At 37.0% G+C, this 23,543-nt stretch overlaps 3 protein-coding genes across 3 annotated transcripts; 2 read left to right on the top strand and 1 right to left on the bottom strand.

Moving 5' to 3' along the window:
- Positions 1-137: 137 nt before the first annotated feature.
- On the top strand, positions 138-8,079 carry LOC139946432 (phospholipase A-2-activating protein-like). The gene is made up of 11 exons (XM_071944078.1): positions 138-296; positions 1,320-1,510; positions 1,740-1,961; positions 2,542-2,845; positions 3,159-3,328; positions 3,454-3,614; positions 4,005-4,233; positions 4,526-4,627; positions 5,087-5,233; positions 5,560-5,718; positions 6,116-8,079. Exons 1-11 carry the CDS (start codon positions 142-144, stop codon positions 6,682-6,684), a joined length of 2,409 nt encoding a protein of 802 aa, XP_071800179.1. The 5' UTR covers positions 138-141; the 3' UTR covers positions 6,685-8,079.
- Positions 8,080-9,045: 966 nt separating this feature from the next.
- Positions 9,046-13,941, top strand: LOC139946598 (transcription elongation factor 1 homolog). Its single transcript, XM_071944297.1, has 4 exons — positions 9,046-9,150; positions 9,915-10,073; positions 10,794-10,864; positions 11,358-13,941. Exons 2-4 carry the CDS (start codon positions 9,958-9,960, stop codon positions 11,420-11,422), a joined length of 252 nt encoding a protein of 83 aa, XP_071800398.1. The 5' UTR covers positions 9,046-9,150; positions 9,915-9,957; the 3' UTR covers positions 11,423-13,941.
- Positions 13,942-14,078: 137 nt separating this feature from the next.
- On the bottom strand, positions 14,079-23,525 carry LOC139946595 (AP-1 complex subunit mu-1). The gene is made up of 10 exons (XM_071944294.1): positions 23,315-23,525; positions 22,432-22,588; positions 21,839-21,906; positions 21,235-21,365; positions 19,763-19,907; positions 18,730-18,856; positions 18,283-18,428; positions 16,551-16,781; positions 16,101-16,226; positions 14,079-15,650 (listed from the first exon to the last, which is right to left on the bottom strand). Exons 1-10 carry the CDS (start codon positions 23,354-23,356, stop codon positions 15,555-15,557), a joined length of 1,269 nt encoding a protein of 422 aa, XP_071800395.1. The 5' UTR covers positions 23,357-23,525; the 3' UTR covers positions 14,079-15,554.
- Between the last annotated feature and the right edge of the window lie 18 nt (positions 23,526-23,543).

The raw sequence follows: 23,543 nt of genomic DNA, 5'->3' as shown, positions 1-23,543 counted from the left end.
TACATAATTTTAGTTTACTAACTTAAAGGTATTTAATTTAAATTTACACTTGATTTAATACTAAACAATATAATGGATATTTTGCAGTTATTAATTAACTCAAATAATTACATTCTTGAACGAGGCGGGTAAAAAAAGAAAATGGCAGCCACCATGAACAGCGAAAATTTCAAGTTGTCATCTATTTTAGAGGGCCATGAAATGGACGTAAGAGCCATTACTGCTGCTTTCTACCCTGAAGGATCTATTATAACAGGATCAAGAGATAGGACTGCCCGTATATGGGTTCCAAATAGGTAGTTTTTTGTCAAGTTTTTGTATTAGATCGCAGTTTCCAATCGTGCGTACGAACGAACGATTCGATTGTGTTGTTGTGTTCATGAGTCATCATTGGTCGTGAGTCAAGTCGACCTTTCTATTTCGAATGATGATTCCGTAAATAAAATGGTGAAACGAATAATATTTTTGCATAAGGCAAATGTCATGAGTTCCATGATCCATACACTGCACTGAAATAAATAATGCAGAAAAGTTTCCTCATTTCAAATGGCCATATTTAAAGGTTTATCGCAAATAGTAAAATATCAAGAGAGGGCGCTGTTGAACCCACACAAAGGTATAGGCGTTGCGTGCGCGGGTCGTAGAGACTGCATAGAAACCTTATCGCCAGATCACTTTTTAAAAAGGTTTTCATTAAGTTCATTAATAATATTTTATATTTTTAATTTTAAAATCCGAATTAGGTCGTGCCACTGACACTGTCACTGTCATGACTGTGGTGTTGGATGGTTGGACTTAATTTCAAGCCTAATTTTGGAATTCTCACACACCAGTCTCTCTCAGTCCTGGTACTAGTTGCGATAACGTAACCCTCCTGCTCCGCCGTCGACTGGAGGGTTACGGTATCGCAACTATCCTGGCACTTGTGTCATTGACTTTAGCAGGCACTAGAGCAGGAACTCTAGGGGGTAGAGCAAGTATTGGTTAACTAAATTGTTCCTTGGCATTACCACTAAATTGTGGACTTTGCCAAGTTGGGAGGAAGTAGAACTAAAATCAACAATTTCAAGACCACCATCCTGACCAAAGACCCGCAAATGGCTTCTTTTTGTCAGAATTTTGTTTGACACTTCAAAGTGCCTCTATCCTCTTAAAACCCTAAATAAAGGAGATAAAGTATTGACCGGATGCTGTATTTTAGCCAATAATGTCATGTCTGTAATCTATCTATCATTACTTTACCACTACTACCAGCTTACATAGCTGTATCTATTCTTATTCTTGACTAGTCTAATTATTTCCTTTTGTTTGGTTTGCAGTAATGGGAGCTACGAAGAAAAACATTGCATGGGTGGTCATGAAAACTTCATTGCTGCTGTTTGTGTGATGCCCCCCAGTGACAAGTATAAGCAGGGATTAATTGCTACAGGAGGAAATGATCACAAGATAAATGTTTACAGATTGGATAGTCCTGTACCAGAGTATACTCTGACTGGTCATTCTAACACAGGTGGGCATACTGCTGGTTTTTCTTTCCATTTAATTTTTTTTAGTTTGGTTTACGTCATAGCTGAGCTTTTGTCTTCCTTTTGGAGACAGGTTCTTTGATGTTTCTGTATGAGTGCCCTGCTAGTCTCAGACTTGTATTGAAGCATTTTCCCAGAAGTTTTGTGTAGCACAAATCCAGTTTCTCCTCCAGTATATAGATTTTTAATCTTGTGCGTTGTTTCTTCTCACAGTTTGCTCTCTGGCATCCGGGAAGTTTGGAACACTACTTAGTGGATCCTGGGATACAACAGCCAAGGTGTGGCTCAACCAACGCAATGTGATGACACTGAAGGGTCACGAAGCAGCTGTATGGGCTGTTGCCCTCATGCCCACCCAGGGCCTGATGTTGACTGGCTCTGCTGATAAGACGATCAAGATGTGGCGAGCTGGCAAATGTGAACGAACTTTTGTTGGTGAGTTGTCTGTGGGGTTCTGAAATAACAATTACTACAGAGTTGATAGCTTGGACTTGAAAAAAGTGTTGTGGCTGAGCGATTAAGATCAGCTGACTCAGGCTCTTGTGTTTCTGATCGGCAGAGTATGGGTCCAAGTCCTGGTCATTACACTTGTGTCCTTAAGCAAGACACTTCACCAAAATTGCTTTGTCCTTTAGATGGGACATTAAGCTGAAGGTCTCACGTGTTACTAGGATTGGGAGTGCATGTAAAAGAACAAAGAACACTTATAGTGGAAGAGTAGGGATAAACCTTGGTGTTTCTGGTTCACATAGCAAGCAGCCTTTCTCAGGGTTGCAAGCTACAGTGATTAAGTTCAGTTATGGGGCATCATTGTTTTATTATACAGAAATACTATTATAAACAAGGAGATGGTCGGAAGGCAATGTAGTAAAGTTTGTGATGTACCTATGGGAACAAAAGAAAGAAAGTAGTTGAGAAATGAAAGAAAAAAGAGGATGACATTGACATCAAACAGTCGATGCACACAGCCAGGTGATTTGTAGCTATTTTTTACTGATGCTTTTCTTTTCCTCAGGTCATACCGATTGTGTTCGAGCTCTTGTCATTCTATCCGATGTGGCATTCCTCTCAGCTGGTAATGACAACGTGATCCGACGCTGGTTGACTACAGGGGAGTGTGAGCAACAGTTCCAGGCTCACACTAGCTTTGTTTACAGCCTTGCATTGCTGCCGAATGGGTTGGACTTTGTGTCTTCTGGTGAAGATAGAACCATAAGGGTGTGGCGTGAGGGAAAGTGCCATCAGACCCTGACCCTTCCTGCTCAGTCCGTCTGGTGTGTGACGGTTCTTCCTAACGGTGACATTGCTGCTGGTTCCAGGTTTGTCAATTTTATATCTTACAAGAATTTTAAAAAAAAAGTGTATAAATACTTATTTTGATAAAGCTTTTTATATAATTATGTAGTAATTTTTAAACAGTGTCATTCCCAGGTCTCAAAATAAACCACAGCACACACAGCAATTGCCTTGGTGCCCTGTGTTTTTGCTGTGGTGCCCTCTGCAAGGTTCCAGTACAAACTTTACATAATCCCCATAATAGTGCCCCTTACCAGAGGGAAATTACTGTGACCCTTCAGGAGCGAAGTTCCAAGGCCTGCATTACTAATACAATAAGATTGATTTGATTTTCAGCGATGGTGTGGCCAGAGTGTTCAGTACAAACCCAAATAGGATTGCCAGCGCTGAGGTCCAGGACCTTTATGACAAACAGATAGCAGCGTTTGCAATGCCAGCCAAGACGCAAGCCTTTGGAGGAATCAAGATGGAAGATTTGCCTGGCAAAGAAGACCTTGCCAAACCTGGTAAGATTTTAACTTGAGTTCCTCCAGATTAGCTAAAGATGTTGTTGTGGTTCAATGTAGTGTAACAAGTGACCACCTCAATTAACTGGGCCCTTTGATTAAACAGTATTTTTATTGGAAAACAGGTACAAAGGATGGGCAGACTAAACTCGTGAAGGTTGGCAATATTGTGGAGGCGTACTCCTGGAGTGATGCTGATAGCAAATGGAATAAGATTGGTGATGTTGTTGGAACAGAAGGGGACGACACTCAACCCAGCAGTAGCAAGGTCATGTATGAGGGCAAGGTAGGACAAAATAAAGGTCAAAGTTTATTTGAGTCATTGACATGCTCATTTTTGTAAATGTAGAGTAACTCTAGCCAGTGTGGCATGAGCTGTTGATTCTGTCCCCCACATGGACAACTGTGGACAAAACTTCTTCTGATAGCGCCCTCTTATGTTACAACCTCCTTCAGCTCATGTTAATTTCCAATATGGGGGACAACCTCTTGGGGGACAGATTCTCCTAGGACACTAGCACCTCCAAGAAAATTAAGGATACAGTGAAATCTCATCGCCTGCTTTTTTACAAATTTAGTTCTTCAAAGTCAGGCTGGAAATCAGGCCAGAAATCATTCTGTTGCTTCACTAGAATAGATTAATACTAATCAGTTGGATTCTTAAAATTTATTCTAGGAATATGACCACGTCTTCAATGTAGACCTAGAGGAGGGTAAGCCAGCCCTGAAGCTCCCCTACAACCTTGCCGATGATCCCTGGCTCACCGCACAACGCTTCATTCACACCCACGACCTTAGCCAACAATTCCTGGAAGAGATTGCTAACTTCATCGTCAATAACACCAAGGGGGTGACTCTGGGCTCAGGTGCAGCTCCTGCTGCTGCCTCTGGTGACCCATTTACTGGTAGGTCATTTGCTAAGATGAATATCCCATCAAGGGAGCTCAACAACAACCCACAAGGGGTTATGAACGCCAAGCTGGAAACAGCCAATTGCTGTCATACAAACATTGGTTTAGATGATCTTCCCATCGAATCGCACAAATCAAGAAATTGTGATCCAGTAACTAGATGACAATACTTATTCTAGTCATTGTGAAATCACTCAAACATGCTGACCATGACTGAGGACACTCTTAAGCCATGTAACCTGTGTCAATGTGTGATGATTTATCAGTGTCTTTTTCTTTTCATTAGGTGGTGCTCGATACATTCCTGGATCTAAACCTCCCCCTGGTGTTCCAAGAGCAGGAGGTGACCCTAATGCTCCTAGAACAGCTACTACAGACCCATTGACAGGTAAGATTGCTGTTCTTACTTCATGGGGAGTGTTATGTTTACAAATAGGCAGTCTATTTGCAAATATATCAAAGCAGTTATCTCGGTAGGTTGTACTGTGCAAAGCTATTGTTGTGAGGACATGGTATAATATTAAATTGAGGACTACAGTGGTTAGCTCCAAGGGAAAAGGGATATTTATTTTTATATATACAGTTTTATGAGAGACTGCCTAACATCACAAGGCCGGATGGCCACTTCAAAGAAAGAGCTACACTTAACCGATTTGGGCTGTCTACCCAAATCAAATGCCACCAGGGGCACATTACTACCTATACCTGGGGCTGAAAGAGGGTTACCCCCCTTCTCTGTTCGTAAGGATGTGGGCAAGGGTACAGTTTGGATTGTCAAGAGAGACTCGATGATGTTATTTCTTAACAAAGTTTCAAACTCACTAATATATCCTCTTTTCATCACAAGGTGGTGGACGTTACATCCCTACTTATGGTGCTGAGAATCAATACATCCCTCCACCAGCGACGGTGCCTCAGACGAAGTCACCGAACCCTTACTTCCCTAAGGTGACAATTGTCACGTTTGACTCGGCCAATGCACAAGCAATTATAGGTGAGTGCTTAACCCTCCGCAATCGGACAACTTCCTGAAGAGGATTTTTGATGGTTTAGGACATTTAGGGTGGACAAATTAATTTGCTGTGCACAAGATTCACAGTGGTAGCTAAGCACAACACAATTCTGATTACCAAAAAAGTGGTTACCAGCCAAAATGATATATCTCAGGTACAATTTGTTACTGGTATCCTACTAATATTTGCTTAGCTTAAAGATTCTTAGAAATATTTGATGAAGCTTGTTTCTGCTTAGTAAAAAATCATATGTGTTTAGCAAATTCTGATTGTGTCATATTCAGTGGAATAAACATTACCTCACCAGGTAAACTGAAAGACTTCAACTCGGCCGTTCCTGATACTGACCAGCTTGATGCTCAATCCTTTGAACTCCTTGAACAACTTCTCGTTAGCGTTGGAAACTCAGGAACACCAGACACCCAGCAGATGGCAGTTTTATGGAAGATATTACAATGGCCCATAGGTAAGACTTCTTGCAAGCAATAAGCAGGGTAATAACAAAAGTATAGACTTGATGAAGATACTGCCTATTCATCCATTTACCTGACAACATCACCTAAGCAAAATCTTGGTTGCCCCATCTTAAGAATCCAATTCTCAGTGCGTTACTGTGCAGTGAGCAAAATTGGTGTTTAGATGATCTACATGTCATGGGAACTCTGCAAAATCCCACAAGCGGATATAAACACCAAGCTGGCGACAGCCAATCTCTCTCATACAAACTTTGGTTTTACGACTATGATTATGAGTTGCACAAATCAAGCCAGTAGGCTTGCGCAGCATTTGTGTTTGCAAAACACAACTTTTCTTGTTTCATCAATGGTTCTATTTATGACTGTCTGTGTGTGTTTATTTCACAGATAAAGTTTTTCCAGCCATTGATATCCTTCGGCTGGTTATCCGCCACCCAGTCGGCAACCAGTACTTCTGTAACCAGAAGGACGGTGCCCAGTTCTTATCCCGCGCTCAACATCTCGTTTCGGGTAACTCCACACCCGCAAATCGTCTGCTCACCATGAGAACATTTTCAAATGCTTTCAGTCACCCTGAGGGTGCCTTACTGCTTATGTCAAACCGTGAGGACATCATAAGATCAACGCTAGAATGCCAACCAGTTACCAATAAGCAACTCCATATCGCCATGTCGACAGTGCTTCTAAACTATGCCGTGGTTTTACAGAGTGGACATGACAGTGAGGGACAATTGCAATGCCTGTCGGCTGCGGCTACAATCCTTGAGTGCGAAGTGGAACCAGAGGCAGTTTTCCGACTTCTTGTTGCCTTAGGAACACTCATGAGTGTCGATGACAACACACTAGCGATAGGGCAGTCATTAAATATACTTCAAGTTGTCAGAAAGCACTGTGGCGTTAAGGATCCAGTGAAACTCGGAGAGTGTGCACAAAGAGTATCTCAGATGTTACAATGAGACTTTTAGTTATTGACGACATTGCTACAACCTTTTCACAGTGCATTTATTGAATAAGACCCAGTATGTACTTTCTTTGTTTGTTCACCGCAGACTCTACCTAATAAATGCATGGGTTATAGAAACATAGATTCTACAATCAACATTCATCAATTTACATGTTGGCTTGTGGGTAAAAAGCATTCACAATGGGTTTTTATGTCAGTAAGTGTTATTGTTTTGAAGTAATATTATGTATGTGGTACTGGCTTACAGATCTAGAATTACACATAGGCCATTGCCTCAGTTGCACTGTTCTTGGCCTTCGCGCCCCTTCAAAGGTTTTCCATAGACTCTAAGACTTTCCAATGGAAGTGCCCTTTGCAAAGTCAAACTTGCCTTGCCCTCTCGAAGACGTAATTCCAGGCTTAGGCTTAAAGGGGTCATATAAACCTGTGGTGAAAGCAATTTATAGTAATGAGGTAGATTTTGTTATCCTTCCATCACCTTCACCATGTTCCCTGTATACAGTAACATTCGTGACTACCCCAAAAGGGTTCTGACTATTTTCCCCTTTTAGCCTCATTGTGGGTATCATCATTAAAAACTAGTAATTTTGTTAAGGATAATAAAGTTTTGATAGATATTTGATTATCAAAACAAGTATGTTTTGAAAACGTTAAACGTAAGGTAGTGGCTTATTTAGCCAGGGGGAGAATCTGGGTCTCGTTTTAGCAAGTTAGTTTGATTATCAACACTTTGTTTCATCATTTATTTATTTGTCCATTTGTTTTTATTGGACAAGTTCTACATCCTGTGTGTCAGTTATTTAAACTAAATCTTGATAGCAATTCTCAAAACAGTAGCCAACAAATTATTTGGGGGTATTGCAGAAAAAAACTATAAATTAAAAAAAACGTAATAACTATTTCAATCTTTAAACAGCTGTTTGAGTAGTACGCACTAAATGTTGTGCTGTAACACTTAAAAGATAAGTTTTTATGGTAAACTAATTGTAAGATCTTGGAGGAAAACAGAATTGTCATTTTTAAATCTGAAAAGTATGACTGCCTTTAATTTGATGTTGGCCAACAGCAAAGTGTCTTCTTTGATTGTTGTTATTTGTAGTTGTTATTCATAAAATAGTTTGAAAAGCTTAACACACTTTGAAAAAGTTAAAATAAAGGGTAGGATTATTCACTGACAATCCGTTAGTTGGGTGCCCTCTGTTGGCAAAGACATGCACTTTGGTGCGCCACTAATACTAGAGAACTGTATGAATGTTAAGTGGTGAAGATATTGTTTAAAAACTGATTATCAAACCAGATCATAATATAATTAATCCTGTACTTTTGTTGCAAATATGCTAGTTTATAATATGATTAAATTAATAAATCTATGCATTAAAAGTGTTCTGAGGCAAATGATGGTTGCACTTTAATGTGACAGATCTTTTACTTTAATAATTCTTGTGTTGCAGTGACAACCCCCCCCCCCCCTTTTTACCCCCTTTTGATTTCTAAACGTTTCTGTGATTGAACCCGAGTGATGTTTTAATTTTGTTTCTTCTTTAATTTTCAATATCAACCAACAGCACAGATCATTTTCAACTGAGAACTACTACTTCTTGGGACAAAAGGTTCTTAAAATTATTTATGTATGGTCCTCTGCTGAAAATTGACCATTACACAACGTGTCGTTTAGAACTCAAAAGTGCTTACTCAATAGTTTAAACTGCTTTTAAAAGTAGGGTATGCTTTTGGTAATTACTCTACAAGTTAAATGAAAAAACGTATTTGGAAAGGAACACGGAAGAGTTATTGGTTGTACTAAACATGGTTAGAAAAACGACTCCCTTTAAAATAGTGTAGTTTTACTTTTAGAGAAAGAGGGTGGGAATGGGTTCAGGCATGAAGCCTTCGCAGGCATCTGAAAACACACAATTCCATGCATTGATAATTTTCCCCCATTATTTACCAGCAACTTAGATGAACAATTAATCCCAAATAAATTTCACTGGTTTGTTACTGTAGTGTATGTTGGGTAAAAAAATGTGTCAACATGCAGACTATTGTTACCAATGAAACTTGTTTGTTTTGAATGAATGATTTTCCGATAATTGATCTTTCCTACCTTTCCTGTCCGTGTGATTCCCATAATGTTACAGAGTGTGACTCAATTGCTTGATTCTTGAACAGGTTAACCCCCTCCTTTTAACAACCCTAACGCTCCGCCCACCTCCTTGCTGCAAGTGGCAACCTCTGTACCAGAAAATGCAGGAACTATATCTACGCTCGAATCCACACGTAAATTTAATGAACAAACAGATTTAGATACACAGTAATCTGGGAACGAGCTTGTGACACATGCTCGTGTGTGTGTGTAATGTGTACGGACGACGACCGTTTATGAACAAACGCCGGCCCGCAACAAACGCCCGCTGAACGTGTCCATACGTTTTGTGAAAAAATAGCTTCGCAAGAAAAGGTAAGCATAATGGTATATTTTTGTTTTATTACTTCTAAATAAAAGCTTAGTTTGACAGCATACAACAGATGTCTGTAGGTCTTAACTTGCTGACCATTTTGGTGGAACGGAAATGATTTGAAATGATTTTTCCGTCGGGTAGAAACCCCAAACAAAATGTCCGGGGCAGGTTTGAGGTAGCGTGTCGTCGGTGAATACAACTGCCGTGATTTTATGCATGGTTTTTCATGAGTGACGCGGTGATGTGTCGTGTTTTCTCTCGTGATCGTATGGTCGGGTTTCATTCATTGAATTGCCTCTCTTGAAAATGAGCGTAGTTGGAATAAATTGGAATAATGATATGTCAAATCAATCTGTCAATTAAGTTTGTTTGTTTGGTTTAAAAGAAAACAAGAAAAAAGAAGCAATATTCACAATGAAATCAATGGGTTTTTATGTTAATTTGTATAAATTGTTATTGATTGAAAATAATATTATTATTGTTGAAGCTGATCAGAGCAGAGTTCATAGTCTACTATAGTGGATGGACTTTATCATGTTCATAATCATATCTTTATTTAAGCGTCGGATAACAATTGTCAGATTGTGTAAACAAAATTTAAAACTAAATCATCAAGATCATGTTATCTTATTTTTTAACATTAGACGCTAGGGTGTAGTAATCTTGGTCATTTCTCCTTTCTTTTTTATTTAGTTAACAAATAATAAGTAAACATTATTATCGCAATTTGAACATACATTTTAAATTTTGCTTTTTTTTTCAGATTGGATTTTGAATCGAATTAAAGGAGAGTTTTTTATTCCAACATGGGACGTCGTCGCTCAAAGAGAAAGCCCCCACCAAAGAAGAAGTTGGTTGGAACATTGGACACACAGTTTACATGTCCGTTTTGTAACCACGAAAAAGCCTGCGATGTAAAAATGTAAGATTTTATGGTCGACTCTTGTCTATACCAAGATCACTGGGACTGGCCGAATTACCTCTTTATAAACAGGAACGTTGATAAGAGGACAGCAAAACGCAAAACAAAAAACAAAAAACAAAAATGAGATTTGGGACTTCAGAATGTACTCTTCATAAGCAGAACATCTTTATAACAGTGCTCTTTGGTTTAGCTACAATAAGCAGTGAGAGTTTCAGGGATTAAGAAAACTTTGGCTGGGACATAAAAACATAATCTAGACAAAAATAATAACCATGGTTTAAAGGTATTTTGAAGTTTGATAGACATGTTGTACAGGGGTCGAAATTGCCACTAGCCCGCTAGCCCGGGACTACCAGATTTACAGCCGGGCTACTCATTTTTCCAGTTTGATAGCCCGACGGGCTAGTGGCAAAATAATGCAAAAATCATCATCACAAACAATAAAGAACTATATTATTGGTGTATTGTAAAGTTTGAGCCGTGACGCGAGACATAATGTGTCTTTCGGGCTACCAAATTCTAATCAGGGCCACTAAAAATTATTGGTCACTAGCCCTGCTGACTACCATGGAAATACACTTAATTTCGACCCCTGTTGTTACTTTAAAGGTGCTATCACATACATTGTATTTTTTTGGTGGAAAATTAATTGAGTTGTACACCTCCACCAACTTGATACTAAATTTCTTTTGTATGTTTTTTTTCTCTTCAACTAAGGGATCGAACAAGACAGATTGGCGTCATTTCCTGCAGAGTCTGCCTAGAAGATTTCCAAACCAACATTAACTGTATCCTTTTCATCAAATGATAATAACAATGGCTTCTTGTATAGCGCGCATGTTCGCTAATCAGTGACGCTCCTGGCGCTATAACATACAGTATATATCCTTCAAGATGTTGGACTACGTTTGAATTACTGAGACCTAATCCTTTTATAGCACGGTGTTCTGTTTTACAAGGTGCTATGGTGCATTTTCAGACCAGGAACACCGAGGCGAACCCCTTCTCTTTACGACAAGTGCACTGGATTCTTTTACGTGCATTAAAGAACTGTTAATTCGCTTTTAATATTAGGAGATTTGTTAATTAATACAGTACTACTTGCTTTGTAGCCACTGTTTTGTTTGTCTTCGCAGCATTTTGTCAGCTTTTTGCTTTACAAAATAACATGTTTATGAGCTAGCAAGTCATGGGATTTTACCAAAAGACCTGTATCAGTGACATTAAGACTCCAGTTTCTATTTGTCTTTGTGACATTTCCTTTAACTGTAACTTTACCAGATCTAACAGAGCCAGTAGATGTGTACAGCGACTGGATTGATGCTTGTGAATCAGCTAATGGGTAGCACGTTCAACATCAGCATGGGGAATACAAATAGGGGTTGAACTTCGCAACAATCCAATTTGTTTTGGAGTCTAGACAATCTTGGTTTGGCATGGGCCTTTGAGGCAGTGTTAAACTGACATTGGTTTATTTCTGAAGTGGCTTATAATTTTCTCAAGTCACTGAAGGTGCAAAAGAGCAGTTGCATTCTGAGTTATTTCTCATTTGCCTTTCAGAGAGAAAGGTTCCTTGCTTTCAATTTGGCAATTCTGAAATGCTTGTCTGGTTCCTCGTGTGTACTGTTTTTATAAGTATGGAAACTCATCAAAGTTATTGATGGACCAGACTATATTTTCCTTTCTGCCTCGGTTTGGTTACTTTGGTTTGAATGGGAGATTAGCTTGCCATGACATTTGTATGGTGAAGCTTCTCAAATGCTTATTAATTGTACTCTCTGAGCACTAAACTGAATGTGTAGAAATCTACATTGTCATTGCATCAAAAAATTGCCTTCAAAACGGAGCCCAATTTTATAATGCTGCTAAAGTATATTACTTGACACATTTCTGCAGAAATGAGCAGGATACCAGTCATAAGTTGTACATGTGACATGGTAGTTCGGCAAGTAACAGTCTTATGCCAAGTTATGCTTGGCTGTTTTTTGGTACTTAAGCAGCCCCAGAAAACAACAAAATTTGTTATTTTGTGGTAACGTTCAAACAGGATCAACATCAATAAAATAATTGGTTTTGATCCATAAATTTCTCCTCTTGTTTAATGTGACTTAAAGAAACACATAAAAAAGTCCTTGTTCCATTTTATTATTAGCTTGCTGCTAAGAACACAATGTATATTGTTTATCAGAATGGTTTATGTGCGTTATGAATTGTATCTGACTGTTTCACTCTCAAGTATTTTGCTCTAAAGTAGTTTTTGACAATTTTATGTTATTTTTTTTATAATTACAGCTGAATGAGGCTAGGCCTGTTTATTCCAATCAAGCTGCATTTCCTTTCGTTTCTGTACAGTTTTAGAATATCGGGAAGTCCACAAAACATGAATTCCTTGATGATTTTCTACAGTTAGAACTACTGTGTAAATAATAATTATACTAGGATTAATTGAATGAGTCGATTAATATGAATTTAGCCTTTTAATAGTGTTCTTTAATTTTTAGTTTGAAGTATTTTACAACAGTTGGTACTTGTTTTACAATGGGTTACAAGTTGCAGGGATGAGAAACTTTCATATATCGCTACAAATCTCTTTACATGTAGAGAAATCCTGCTCGTTGATACACTTCTCTAGTGTCGAGGAAATTTCCCAGAAGTTCCTTGAAATCTTTACTCAAAATGTGGAGCAATAACTTTCACTCCTGTAGTTAAGTTTTAGTCCAATGAACAGATTTCCCTACTGGGCAGTCTACCACCACCTATCCCCATGGATGATTTGCTTGTGTGCAAACAAATCTGCTGAAACCATAAAGCTGTTAACCAAAAACAATTTCGAAGCACAGAAAAATAACAAAGTACTGGTAAAATTCCAATAAATTAAACAAAAAACTTTGAATGAGAAGATCCTAAAAGAATAAAACATACCACACTTAACAAGGGTTTTAAACGTAATTCAAATTTTTATTTCGCATGTAATCATTGCAAAATTTAAGCATAAATATGGATACAAATTAATAATATTTAAAGTACAGTTCTTTTTGTCAGGAACTACGTCATAAACATTCTGTGAATAAAATACATTTTTTCTTCATAATTACGGTTATGTGACGTGGGTTGATAAATTTCTTTATTTGGTTTTGATATCGCATTATCCTTTGAGCAAAACTGTGTTAGAATCTATCCACATGCTTATACCGGGTATACGTTAAGGCTGAAAGATTGTACCTTGTAAAATTAAGAACAGTATTTTTGGATGTGCTAGCTCAACAAGCTAAAGCATCAATTGTATTAGTAAACCACCCTAGTTGTAGGCAAGTATTAAGTTTTTAAAAAACAAGTAACACCTTGTAAACAGTGAGGTTCAAAAATTGATTTGCTGCCATTGAAATTTAGTGTTGATTTTGTCCTAAAATTTATTCTACCAACCAAACCAAAGACAATATTGTTATTCCAAAATTTATCTGACTTAGCACAGACAGTTTTGTATGTTGGATCAAATGATGTTACTTGATTGATGAATTCAATTCAAAAACACTTTTTGAAGACCAAAATTTACAATGGAAAAAAAAGACAGCATCGCCCTGAATCAAATTACCAACGGAAATAAAAGAATTAACGACTTCCCCTTCCCCAGTCACAGGTAGCTGTCGAATCAATCTGTATTCTCAATAAGGGTTGCGAACAAATTATGAGTTTCCGTTGAGACAACGGTTCCAGACGTTAATGAAATGTAACTCAAGATAGTCAAGTTACCATGACAGCTTTCTGTTCAAGGGTGACGTATACATGTAAATGGATTTATTTCACTACATCTCTGTAGCTGAATTACGTTCTTGGATTTTAAGAATAAAGAGATGTGTGAAAATAATCATTTTGCAAAGTGTTTCATTATTCTCTGTTTATGTTAGTATGAAAACTAGTTATTAAATTTACTTATTGTTGAGTTGATATTGGGGTGTGCATGAAAAATCAGCGGTAGAGACGGATTTTCAAGTATCGCGGATTTTTAGTACAAGTATGCATCATTTTGCATCTACATGTATAGGGGCCATGTTGTCACAACCTCTCAGTTGAGAGCTCAGACTCCTATCGCTTGGCATTCAAATGGAACAAATCAAGACTGCAGAACGAATACCCACAAAAGTGATAAAAATACTATTGAGAGCGCCCTCGCGTGGTCAAAAAAACGGCCTATTGATCCCAGATGATCAGAGCTTATAAGAAAACCTCATCACAATATCATTTTAAAAATTTGGGAAATGTCCATTTTGACTGAAATAATTCTGAAGAGCTAAATGAATATAAATCTTTGGAATGCGGATTTTTAAACTAAAAACACAATTATTCAAACGTGATCAGCAAATCTCTCCCTCCAAGCCATGACAGATACAAACTGAGATGGAATAAACTAAAAGTGTGCAAGGTATCAATAAACTTGATGTAATTGCCTACTGAGTTTTCCTATATACATGAAAATATTGATGACACATACAAATATCTTTACAATCTGTGACTAGTACAAGCTAGAGTAAATCTGTAAACCACTGAAATCTGCCAACACTGCGACAGGTCTAGTTCACTGGACCAAAGCTCTGGTGTGGTCAGCAGCGGATAGGGGTTTGAATCACAGTCATGACACTTGTGCCGTTGAGCAAATCACTTAACCACAATTTATTGATAAAACAGTTGGGAAAGTAGTGCATTCTGCTCTACAAGCCAGGCTCCTAGTGGATGATACACACGCTTACATCCTTACTGTGAAGGGGGTAACCCTGTTTCAACCCGAGTAGCAGGTGGCAACGTGCCCCTGATGACAGTTGATATGGGTCGATAGCCCAAATCAGTTATGTGTAGACCTACCCTTGAAGTGACCATCCAGTCTTGTGATGCTAAGCAATTTCTCATAATAATTTTGTATTAAACCACCACATTCTTAAGTTTGTCCCTAAGAAATAAAATTTGGGCCCCAAAACAAGCGACGCATGATTTGGACTTGAAGCAAGTGACTCACGATTCAGACTCAAAGCAGGGACTTGTGATTTTGACTCAAAGCAAGTGACTCGCGATTCAGACTCGAAGCAAATGACTCGTGATTTGGACTCAAACAAGTGACTCGCGATTCAGACTCGAAGCAAACGACTCGTGATTTGGACTCAAACAAGTGACTCCCGATTCAGACCCGAAGCAAGGGACTTGTGATTAAGACTCGAAGCAAGTGACTTATGATTTGGACACGGACTTGATCCAAATGACTCAAGACTCAGATTCTAAATGACTTGATTCTACTCAAGAATAACTTGTGACTTGAGTTAACATTACATCACATTACAAATTCAGGGGGGGGGGACACGTTCCTAGGATAAATGCTAAGGTTTGATTAACTTTGCCTGTGCATTCACTGTAGCGGAATAGCATCGCAGTTATGACAGAATTTCATTGGTTATCAGATAAGTTTTGTAGTTACAAAGTTCCCTGGTTCCCTTATACCCTGACCTGGTAGTCCCCATTCTGTGTGATGTATCGTACCCATGGCAAAGCCTGGTATCCACTCTTTTCAATAATCTTTAAGTACCGCACCTGTGGACGTTGACAACAGAAACAAAATCTAGCTTTAATCACAACTATTGATATTAATTTGATTTTAACTTATCCATTCAAGATATTTGGGCTGGAGTGCATGATTACGATAACAATTATTTTATTAATTATTCATTTATTTAATTTTATTACACTTTATACCAGCAAACCAACTTAAAAACATTAAAAGGTACATTCCAGAAAACATAAATATCACTGAGAAAGTAAAAGAATATGCAAATTATGCAAAATTGTATAAATACCAAGCCAGGCAGTGGCAAGGAGGAATAAAATAACCCGCCCCACCCAAAAAAGAAAACCAAACTTAAAAATAACCCTTGATCTACAATAATTCCAACAGTGGTTGTCTTCAAGCAACACAGAAACTTAGAATTCATCAAAATCATAACAAAACCCTTTACAATCTATAAACAAGAAGAAACAACCTACCTGGATGCCTGACGTAGTGAAGTAAGGAATTTCAAATTTGACGCTTATAGGAGGCCTGCCTTCTGCTTCTTCAGCCTCTACGCTGGGCAGGTTGAAGTGAGCCCTCATGAGGTACTCTTTGCCACCCTAAGGTCAAAGGTTAGAGAAAATATGGTCTTAATCATCAACTTTGGAAAGGACGACAAATAATTTTAGTGGGCATCTTTAATACATGGGATTTGTATTGCAATGGTGAGGTATCAATACATGAACATTTAGTATGTTATCTTGAATCAATGATATAATAAAAATAAGAATAAACAGCACCTATAAAGCGCACAGTAATTGCCAAAAAATGTCATTCATTTAATAAGCAATGGGATGTGATAAATATGTAAACATTGAAAACATTTAAAGATTATTTTTCATGATAAAACAAAATTTAAGCGTAAGTAATGGAGTGATACTTACTGGGAATGACTTGATGTGCCACACCACAGCACTCTTTTCTGGAAGGTACTTAGCATAACCGACTGTCGTCTTGAATTTGGGCGAGTCTGCATCATTTGGAACCGGGATGATAATATCTACATTGTTTGCCGTGGAACGACGTTTGAATTGACTCTTAGCTTTAATCATGTATTCCACACGGGAGTGGGTGTGGCGCTCGATCACTGACTCGATCCATATTAAGGGTTTAACCTGTGAGAGAAACAACAGAGAGATAATAATAATAATTTATTGATTTTGTATTGCGCCCTCTCCAGGACCAGCCTGTACGAGGGCGCATAACATTAAAAATACCATAAGAAAAATTACAAACATGTAGTTAACAGTTTACGAAATGTACACCATTAAAAAATATAAGCACAATGGAAATCAAAGCCTTACAGGCAAAAAAGGTGCAAGAACACCATAAAACTATAAAAAGCTGAAAAAGATACATCAATGTTCAGTTTTTGGTGGAAAAATCCACTCATCTTAAGATGAAATTGAAGACTAATCTTTTCATGTATTTTAAATATTAATTATGATAATAATAACAATGATCAAAACTTATTAAGTGCACAAATTCATCAAAGTGCTCAGGGTCCTAAAACTAACGCATTTACAAAAACCAAAACTAAAACGTAAGCCTAAGCTGAGAAGAAATCTAGACCATGTGGTATAGAACTAACATACAAATGCAATATTTAAGAAAACATCAAAGGGTAAAAACAAATCAAACCATTTACTCAAATACCTGATTGAAAAGATATGTTTTAAGGTTTATACTCACTCTCTCTAGTTATTACTCACTTTGAAAATTAATAAAAAATAGGCTACTGCACAATTGTAAGTTCATAAACAGTTTTTGGGAAAAAGGACTTGTTAAAACAATCACTTGGTTCAGTACAAGGTGGCACATAAGGCCACTGCATTTTTGTATACAGGCCTACAGTAAATAAAAAATTAAGATACAAAGTTGAGGTAAAATGAAATATTATTGCAACAACGTCAGGAACATAATAATAATAAGGCCATTTATATTGTGCAACACCTATCGAAATACGAAAAAATGCAGAGAAAAAGAAATACAAATACACAAACAAATCAAAAATATCTATTAACCCTTTGATTTATGGTAAAACTGCACAAGTTGTGAATGGTGAAAATGACTGTGCAAAAAACAATAATGTGTATGTATGTAATGTGTAGATACATTCTCAACATGTTATCATGTTGCAAGCTGGCATAGTTTATCTATCATTCAGAACCACAGTGGATGATAATAAAAAGTCAGACAGTAGAAATGTTGAGTGTGTACAATGTTGAGTCATTCACCACATAATATCAAACTGCAGACAGGTACAGTTTATCTAACGTTCAAAACCACAATGGATGATACTAAATGGTGAGATAGTAAGAAGGTTGACTGTGTATAGTGTAAATGCATTTTTCACATTGTTACATGCATATAACACATAATATAATATCACAGGCTGGCACAGTTTATTTTGTGTTCATCAGTAGATACAATTAATTGGGCAAATAGTAGGAGGGTCGACTTTGAAGTGTGAAGATGCATATACCACATAATATAATATCACAGGCTGGCACAGTTTATCTATTATTCAAATCGACAGAGAATTATACTCATTGGGCAAACAGTAGGAGGGTTGAGCATTGCTACCTAAGCTTGTTAAGTTTCTTGACTACTCACATGTGTGTTGAGCCTGTAGGACATGAGTTCAAACTCGCCATCTGGAGGGATGAAGGAGATTGTTCGGTCGTTCTCAAAGCGAGAAAGCCGGACGCACTGGTGGAATTTAACATCTTCAAGTTCCACGGATTTACTTTTGCCTCCCCCTGAGTGTGAAGGACAAACAGAAGAATCAAAGTAAGACATAAAAATGAAAGGGGGGGGGGGCGGTTATAGTAAGAGGTCACATACATGTACATTCATAAAATCTACAGCAACTTCCAGGGCTGTAAATACCCACTGGACCACTGACTCGATTCCTGACTCGATTCCAGTACCTTTAACATCAAGCCAGTGACCTCTCAACCAAACAGGTCCAACAGTTTAGTTCTGTTTTTCAAAAGGTGTACATACCAACATCAAAAGATTGACAATGAATCTACAGATAATTCAAAACTCTACACTCACTTCCTGTGTTCTCAAAAAGTACTTTATCGTTGAGTCCGAGTCTCAGCTCAGGCATGCCACTAAGGAATACTCGCATCTTTACAGCTCCGACAATCTCACTACGTAGAACGTTACCGTTCGAGTTTACCTACAAGGAATGAAAAGATAAGATATATAGGACTTTAACGTTTGGGTTTATCTAGGAGTCACAAGATAAGATACACAGGACTTTACCATTAGAGTTTACCTATAAGGAATGAAAAGGTAAGATACATAGAACTTTACCATTAGAGTACTATAGTTTACATACAAGGAATGACAAGCAAAATACATACACGTAACTTACATAAGACTGAAACGGCATATACATAATGTTAAATTTGCATCAAGAACATTATTTGTTTTTTACCCATCTGTGTAATATTTTTTTCACAGAACTCAGAAAAGTACAGAGTATACAGTGTTTACACACATGGGTTTTAACCCACATGGGTTTTATCCCAAGTGTGTAAACACATTTAAAAATGCACTGTTAATGACAACTACATACACAAAGTTAAAACAGTAAAAAAAAAAGGCTTTTAAGTTATACATGTACATGAACAGATTAAAGAGTCCCAAAAGAGACAAACTCTTTGAGATTAAAAAAGCAATTACTCTCAATGTTAAAAAGTAATTAATACGCAAAATATTGTTTCAATTCAATTCAATTCAATTCAGTAACATTCCTTCAATGCAGTCATTTAATACAGCAATGCACATTTATGTTGAAATAACAAAAGCAATATAGTATGAGGTATGATAAATAGGTACACAATGATTCAATAATAAGCAGCACAAAATGAACAACATTTAAATATAGGGTAAAGCTTCAAATACAGAGAAATTAACAATTTGCATGCGTTGGTATTAAAAACAATAACCATTCCAAACACAAACACATCCTCATACTTTAAAAACCACAATAAAGCAATTATTTCACATTAAAAAAACACATTTCCATCAATTCTTATAAAATTTTGAAATATTTACGCTTTTGATTCAAGTTACTCACCAGGAGATTGACAGACTCAATGACATCAAGGAATACTTCATTCTTACGATAACGAACACCTTCACTTCTCCAAGAGACGGCGTTGGTGATGGCTGGAGGCGGCTTGGGGGCCAGCTCCAGCTTCTGTCCTACCTGGGTGATATATCTAAGGAGGAAAATAAGAAAATGGTTTACATTCACTGTTGCTTACCGAACCTGGAGCCGATTTCACACAGATCTAAGATTGATCACAACTGCAAATCAATCTTAGTTGCTAAGTAAAGTGTAATGTCACAATACAAATCACTTTGGTGATACTAACAAATTGTCTTCCATGAATTCTATTACTTTGTGAAATCAGCTCCTGTCTCACGTTGAATTACATGAGCATTCCAAAATGTCAAAACATTGTATCTCGCTTAACATAAAGTACAACACTTTGGAAAATTAAGGTACAAGGTTTTTGTACTGAAAAATGTGGCCAATGCACAGTACACTTTATACAGAATGGTCTATACAGTTATGCCACTGAACATAACCTGTGCAGTTGACTTGTTTCGGTCAAATCCCTGAAAAAGAAGGTCGATGATAAAAATAACAATGTTTAATAATAACAATTTTAATAGTAAAATGAGATTCATTGAATGCCTCAAACTCATACCATCCTGAAGCACAACAAAGATACCGAATTTCAAATACAATTATACACCAAAATGTATAGTTCAGATAAAGATAATATTATTCAAATAGGCAATGCACACATTTATACACCAAAATGTATAGTTCAGATAAAGATATTATTCAAAAAAGCAATGCACATATTTATACACCAACATAGTTCAGATATATAAAAATAATATTCAAATAAGCAATGCACACACTTATACACCAAAATGTATAGTTCAGATATATATAATATTATTCAAATAAGCAATGCACATATTTATACACCAACATAGTTCAGATATATAAAAATAATATTCAAATAAGCAATGCACACATTTATACACCAAAATGTGTAGTTCAGATAAAGATAATATTATTCAAAAAAGCAATGCACATATTTATACACCAACATAGTTCAGATATATAAAAATAATATTCAAATAAGCAATGCACACACTTATACACCAAAATGTATAGTTCAGATATATATAATATTATTCAAATAAGCAATGCACATATTTATACACCACAAGTCAGATATAAAAATATGATTCAAAACAGCAATGCACACACTTATACACCAAAATATATAGTTCAGATATATATAATATTATTCAAATAAGCAATGCACACATTTATACACCAACATGTATAGTTCAGATGTAGACAAAATTATTCAAATCGAAAATGCACACATCAAATATTTAAATCATAACAATTAAACAATGTAATCAATTCAGTGAAACAAACCAACAATACACAGTACAGTAAACAATAAAAAAATCAGCGTTTTTTTTTACAAAAAAAAAGCTAAGCGTAGAACTTACTCTTGTAATATTTTGCTGTCTGTTGTCTGTGGATAGCCAAAGTCAACCAACTCATCTAGAAGTTCATAAATCAAGACAAAGTTGTCTCGGATACTTTCCTCTTCAAGCTCTTTGAAGTACTCCACAAAAACCTGGACAAATCAAAATAAAAAAACTTCTTTAGTAATTGAAATTGTTAAAATACTCAGCATGCAAAATACAGTTCAATGTTTGGAAAAACTGTGTTAAAACCCTAACCATCAACAAATCTTTAAAACCGAAAGTTTGGTTCCAAAATAAAACAAAATATGCAGTTCTACATCTTTTGTTTAATTTTGTCGCTCTGAGGACTGCACTCATTAACTGATTGTGTTTTATGTTGGATCAGGCAAACCCACCATAATCAGAGTCCAACAGTTTTGGGTGTTGAATTACTGAATGGTGTCAAGGTGAGACCTGCACAAGTAAACTGATTATGCTTTACATGGGATCAGGCATGCATACATGTACCACCATATAAATCAGTGTTCAACAGTTATGGTGTTGAGTTACCACAGTAATAAAGTTGGGTTTGTTTGGGGTATTTTTTTTGGGGGGAGGAGAAACAACACACAAAGGTACATACCTCAACAATTTTATGTAAAATGGTGAAGACTAGAGCAACATTGGCGTTCTTCTTTGAACAAGCGACCACTGTCAGTTAGAGTTAAGGAGTCGTACATCAGGACTGAAGTTTGGAACAATTGATTGATGCATTTTAAATTTCAACATTTTATCAGATCTCATGTCACATCCATAATGCTCATAAAATCAGAGTATGCTAGGGAGATATTACAATAGGAAAAAGACAAAAGCGCTCAAGACAAATATAAGTGAAATGGAGGCAAGTCGCAAGCATTTGCTTGAGTCGACAAGATAGACAGACAGACAGACAGTTAAGAAGCAAAGCTTAACGCAGGCCTGGGATTTCATATTTGAAAGGGCAAAGCCATTTTCATTTGCAAAGAGCACTTCCATTGGAAAACCTTAAGAAACGTTTGAAGGGGCACCAAGACCAGGACCAGGACAACGGAAGCCATGGCCTCCGTGGCACTCTAAAACTCTAGGCCTGTTCAAGAACTAGCCACCCTTCCCATTAATATCTCAATGTACATGTTATTGAGATTATATTTCTTGTAATGCTTCACTCAACATGTGTAATTTTAAAGCAAAGGATACAGTAGAGGTTATTGCATTTGATGAACATGAAGGTGACTGATCCATGGGTGAGGATGGGAGACACTTGGCCCTCTTCTTCTCTATCTAGTAACAGCGCCATAAACTTATCCACCGATGACATATCCACATCCCCGCGGTAGTTACGGGAAATTAGAACCTGCAGGAGGAAACAAAAACAATCAACATGTGAGTAAGTGCAGTGAGAAAGAGTAGTTACTGTAATTTGTAACATAATAAACAAACGTTACACGTTTCATCAGCACAAAAGTATATTTGAACAAGTTTTAAACTTTGTTGCAACCTAAACAAAAACAAAAGTGGGCGGCCGTGGCGTAACATGTAATGTTAAATGAAGTATCTTAAAAAGAAAATAATTAAAAACCCTCAACAAATGTTGAAACTTAATGAAAGATGCAGATTTGTTTATTTCCAACACATCTAAAAATCAGGCAATGTTTGTTTTAAACTAAGATTTGCTTTGTGTAATATGTTGTGTTAGGACAATGAGTGGCCATTATGGCATACCAGAGAGTGGTCTTTCACTTTCAGTCAAGTTTCAGTCAGTCTATATTTTTATTTAGAAACACACAACAAGACAACCAGCCAAGGAGAAGACGATAAAAAAAAGAATGAATGAGCTGGCCAGAAAAAATGTTGCTTTACTTGAAATAATTCGGCATGTTAAACATGAAGGGTTTTTAATCATAAGTTCAACTATTCCAATGAAACAACATTCTTTGAAATTTAAAGCTAAAACAAAACATGTGGTTTGTCAATTTGTAGGAAAAATTAACTGTCCGGATAATGGGCACTCTGTCTACACAAACTCAATGGGAAAACTCAAAAAGAAAATGGACACTCCTCCCTCCCATTTTTAACGTACCTTTCCCTTCAGGTCCAAAAAGAAAACTGCCGATAAAGACATGATTGCAGTATAGGTTGTGTCCCCTCTATCTATCTCCCTCGTTCATTTGTAGTAAATCACGAACAATAATCGAAAATTCTACGACTGAAAAATGCTGCCTTGTCAAACAGATTTTCGTGTCGCGGCGGAGAGACGATGTGGCCTATCCCAACATGCATCGGGGTTGACCTCGTTTGACCTCTTGAGT

The sequence above is a fragment of the Asterias amurensis genome, chromosome 13 (assembly GCF_032118995.1).
Source record: "Asterias amurensis chromosome 13, ASM3211899v1".
NCBI classification, from domain to species: Eukaryota; Metazoa; Echinodermata; class Asteroidea; order Forcipulatida; family Asteriidae; genus Asterias; species Asterias amurensis.
This window is presented reverse-complemented; position numbering and strand designations above follow the sequence as displayed.

Bases quoted from the DNA above. Each gene is read 5' to 3' on its own strand.
- LOC139946598 (XM_071944297.1), top strand. From the start codon at position 9,958: ATGGGACGTCGTCGCTCAAAGAGAAAGCCCCCACCAAAGAAGAAGTTG. The intron at 10,074-10,793 runs GTAAGATTTTAT...TCTTCAACTAAG, and splicing joins AAAGCCTGCGATGTAAAAAT to GGATCGAACAAGACAGATTG. The intron at 10,865-11,357 runs GTATCCTTTTCA...TAACTTTACCAG, and splicing joins TTTCCAAACCAACATTAACT to ATCTAACAGAGCCAGTAGAT.
- LOC139946432 (XM_071944078.1), top strand. From the start codon at position 142: ATGGCAGCCACCATGAACAGCGAAAATTTCAAGTTGTCATCTATTTTA. The intron at 3,615-4,004 runs GTAGGACAAAAT...AATTTATTCTAG, and splicing joins AGGTCATGTATGAGGGCAAG to GAATATGACCACGTCTTCAA. The intron at 4,628-5,086 runs GTAAGATTGCTG...TTTCATCACAAG, and splicing joins TACTACAGACCCATTGACAG to GTGGTGGACGTTACATCCCT.
- LOC139946595 (XM_071944294.1), bottom strand. From the start codon at position 23,356: ATGTCTTTATCGGCAGTTTTCTTTTTGGACCTGAAGGGAAAG. The intron at 22,589-23,314 runs GTACGTTAAAAA...TTCCTCCTGCAG, and splicing joins TTTTGGACCTGAAGGGAAAG to GTTCTAATTTCCCGTAACTA. The intron at 16,782-18,282 runs GTGAGTAGTCAA...TTTCTCTCACAG, and splicing joins CCTACAGGCTCAACACACAT to GTTAAACCCTTAATATGGAT.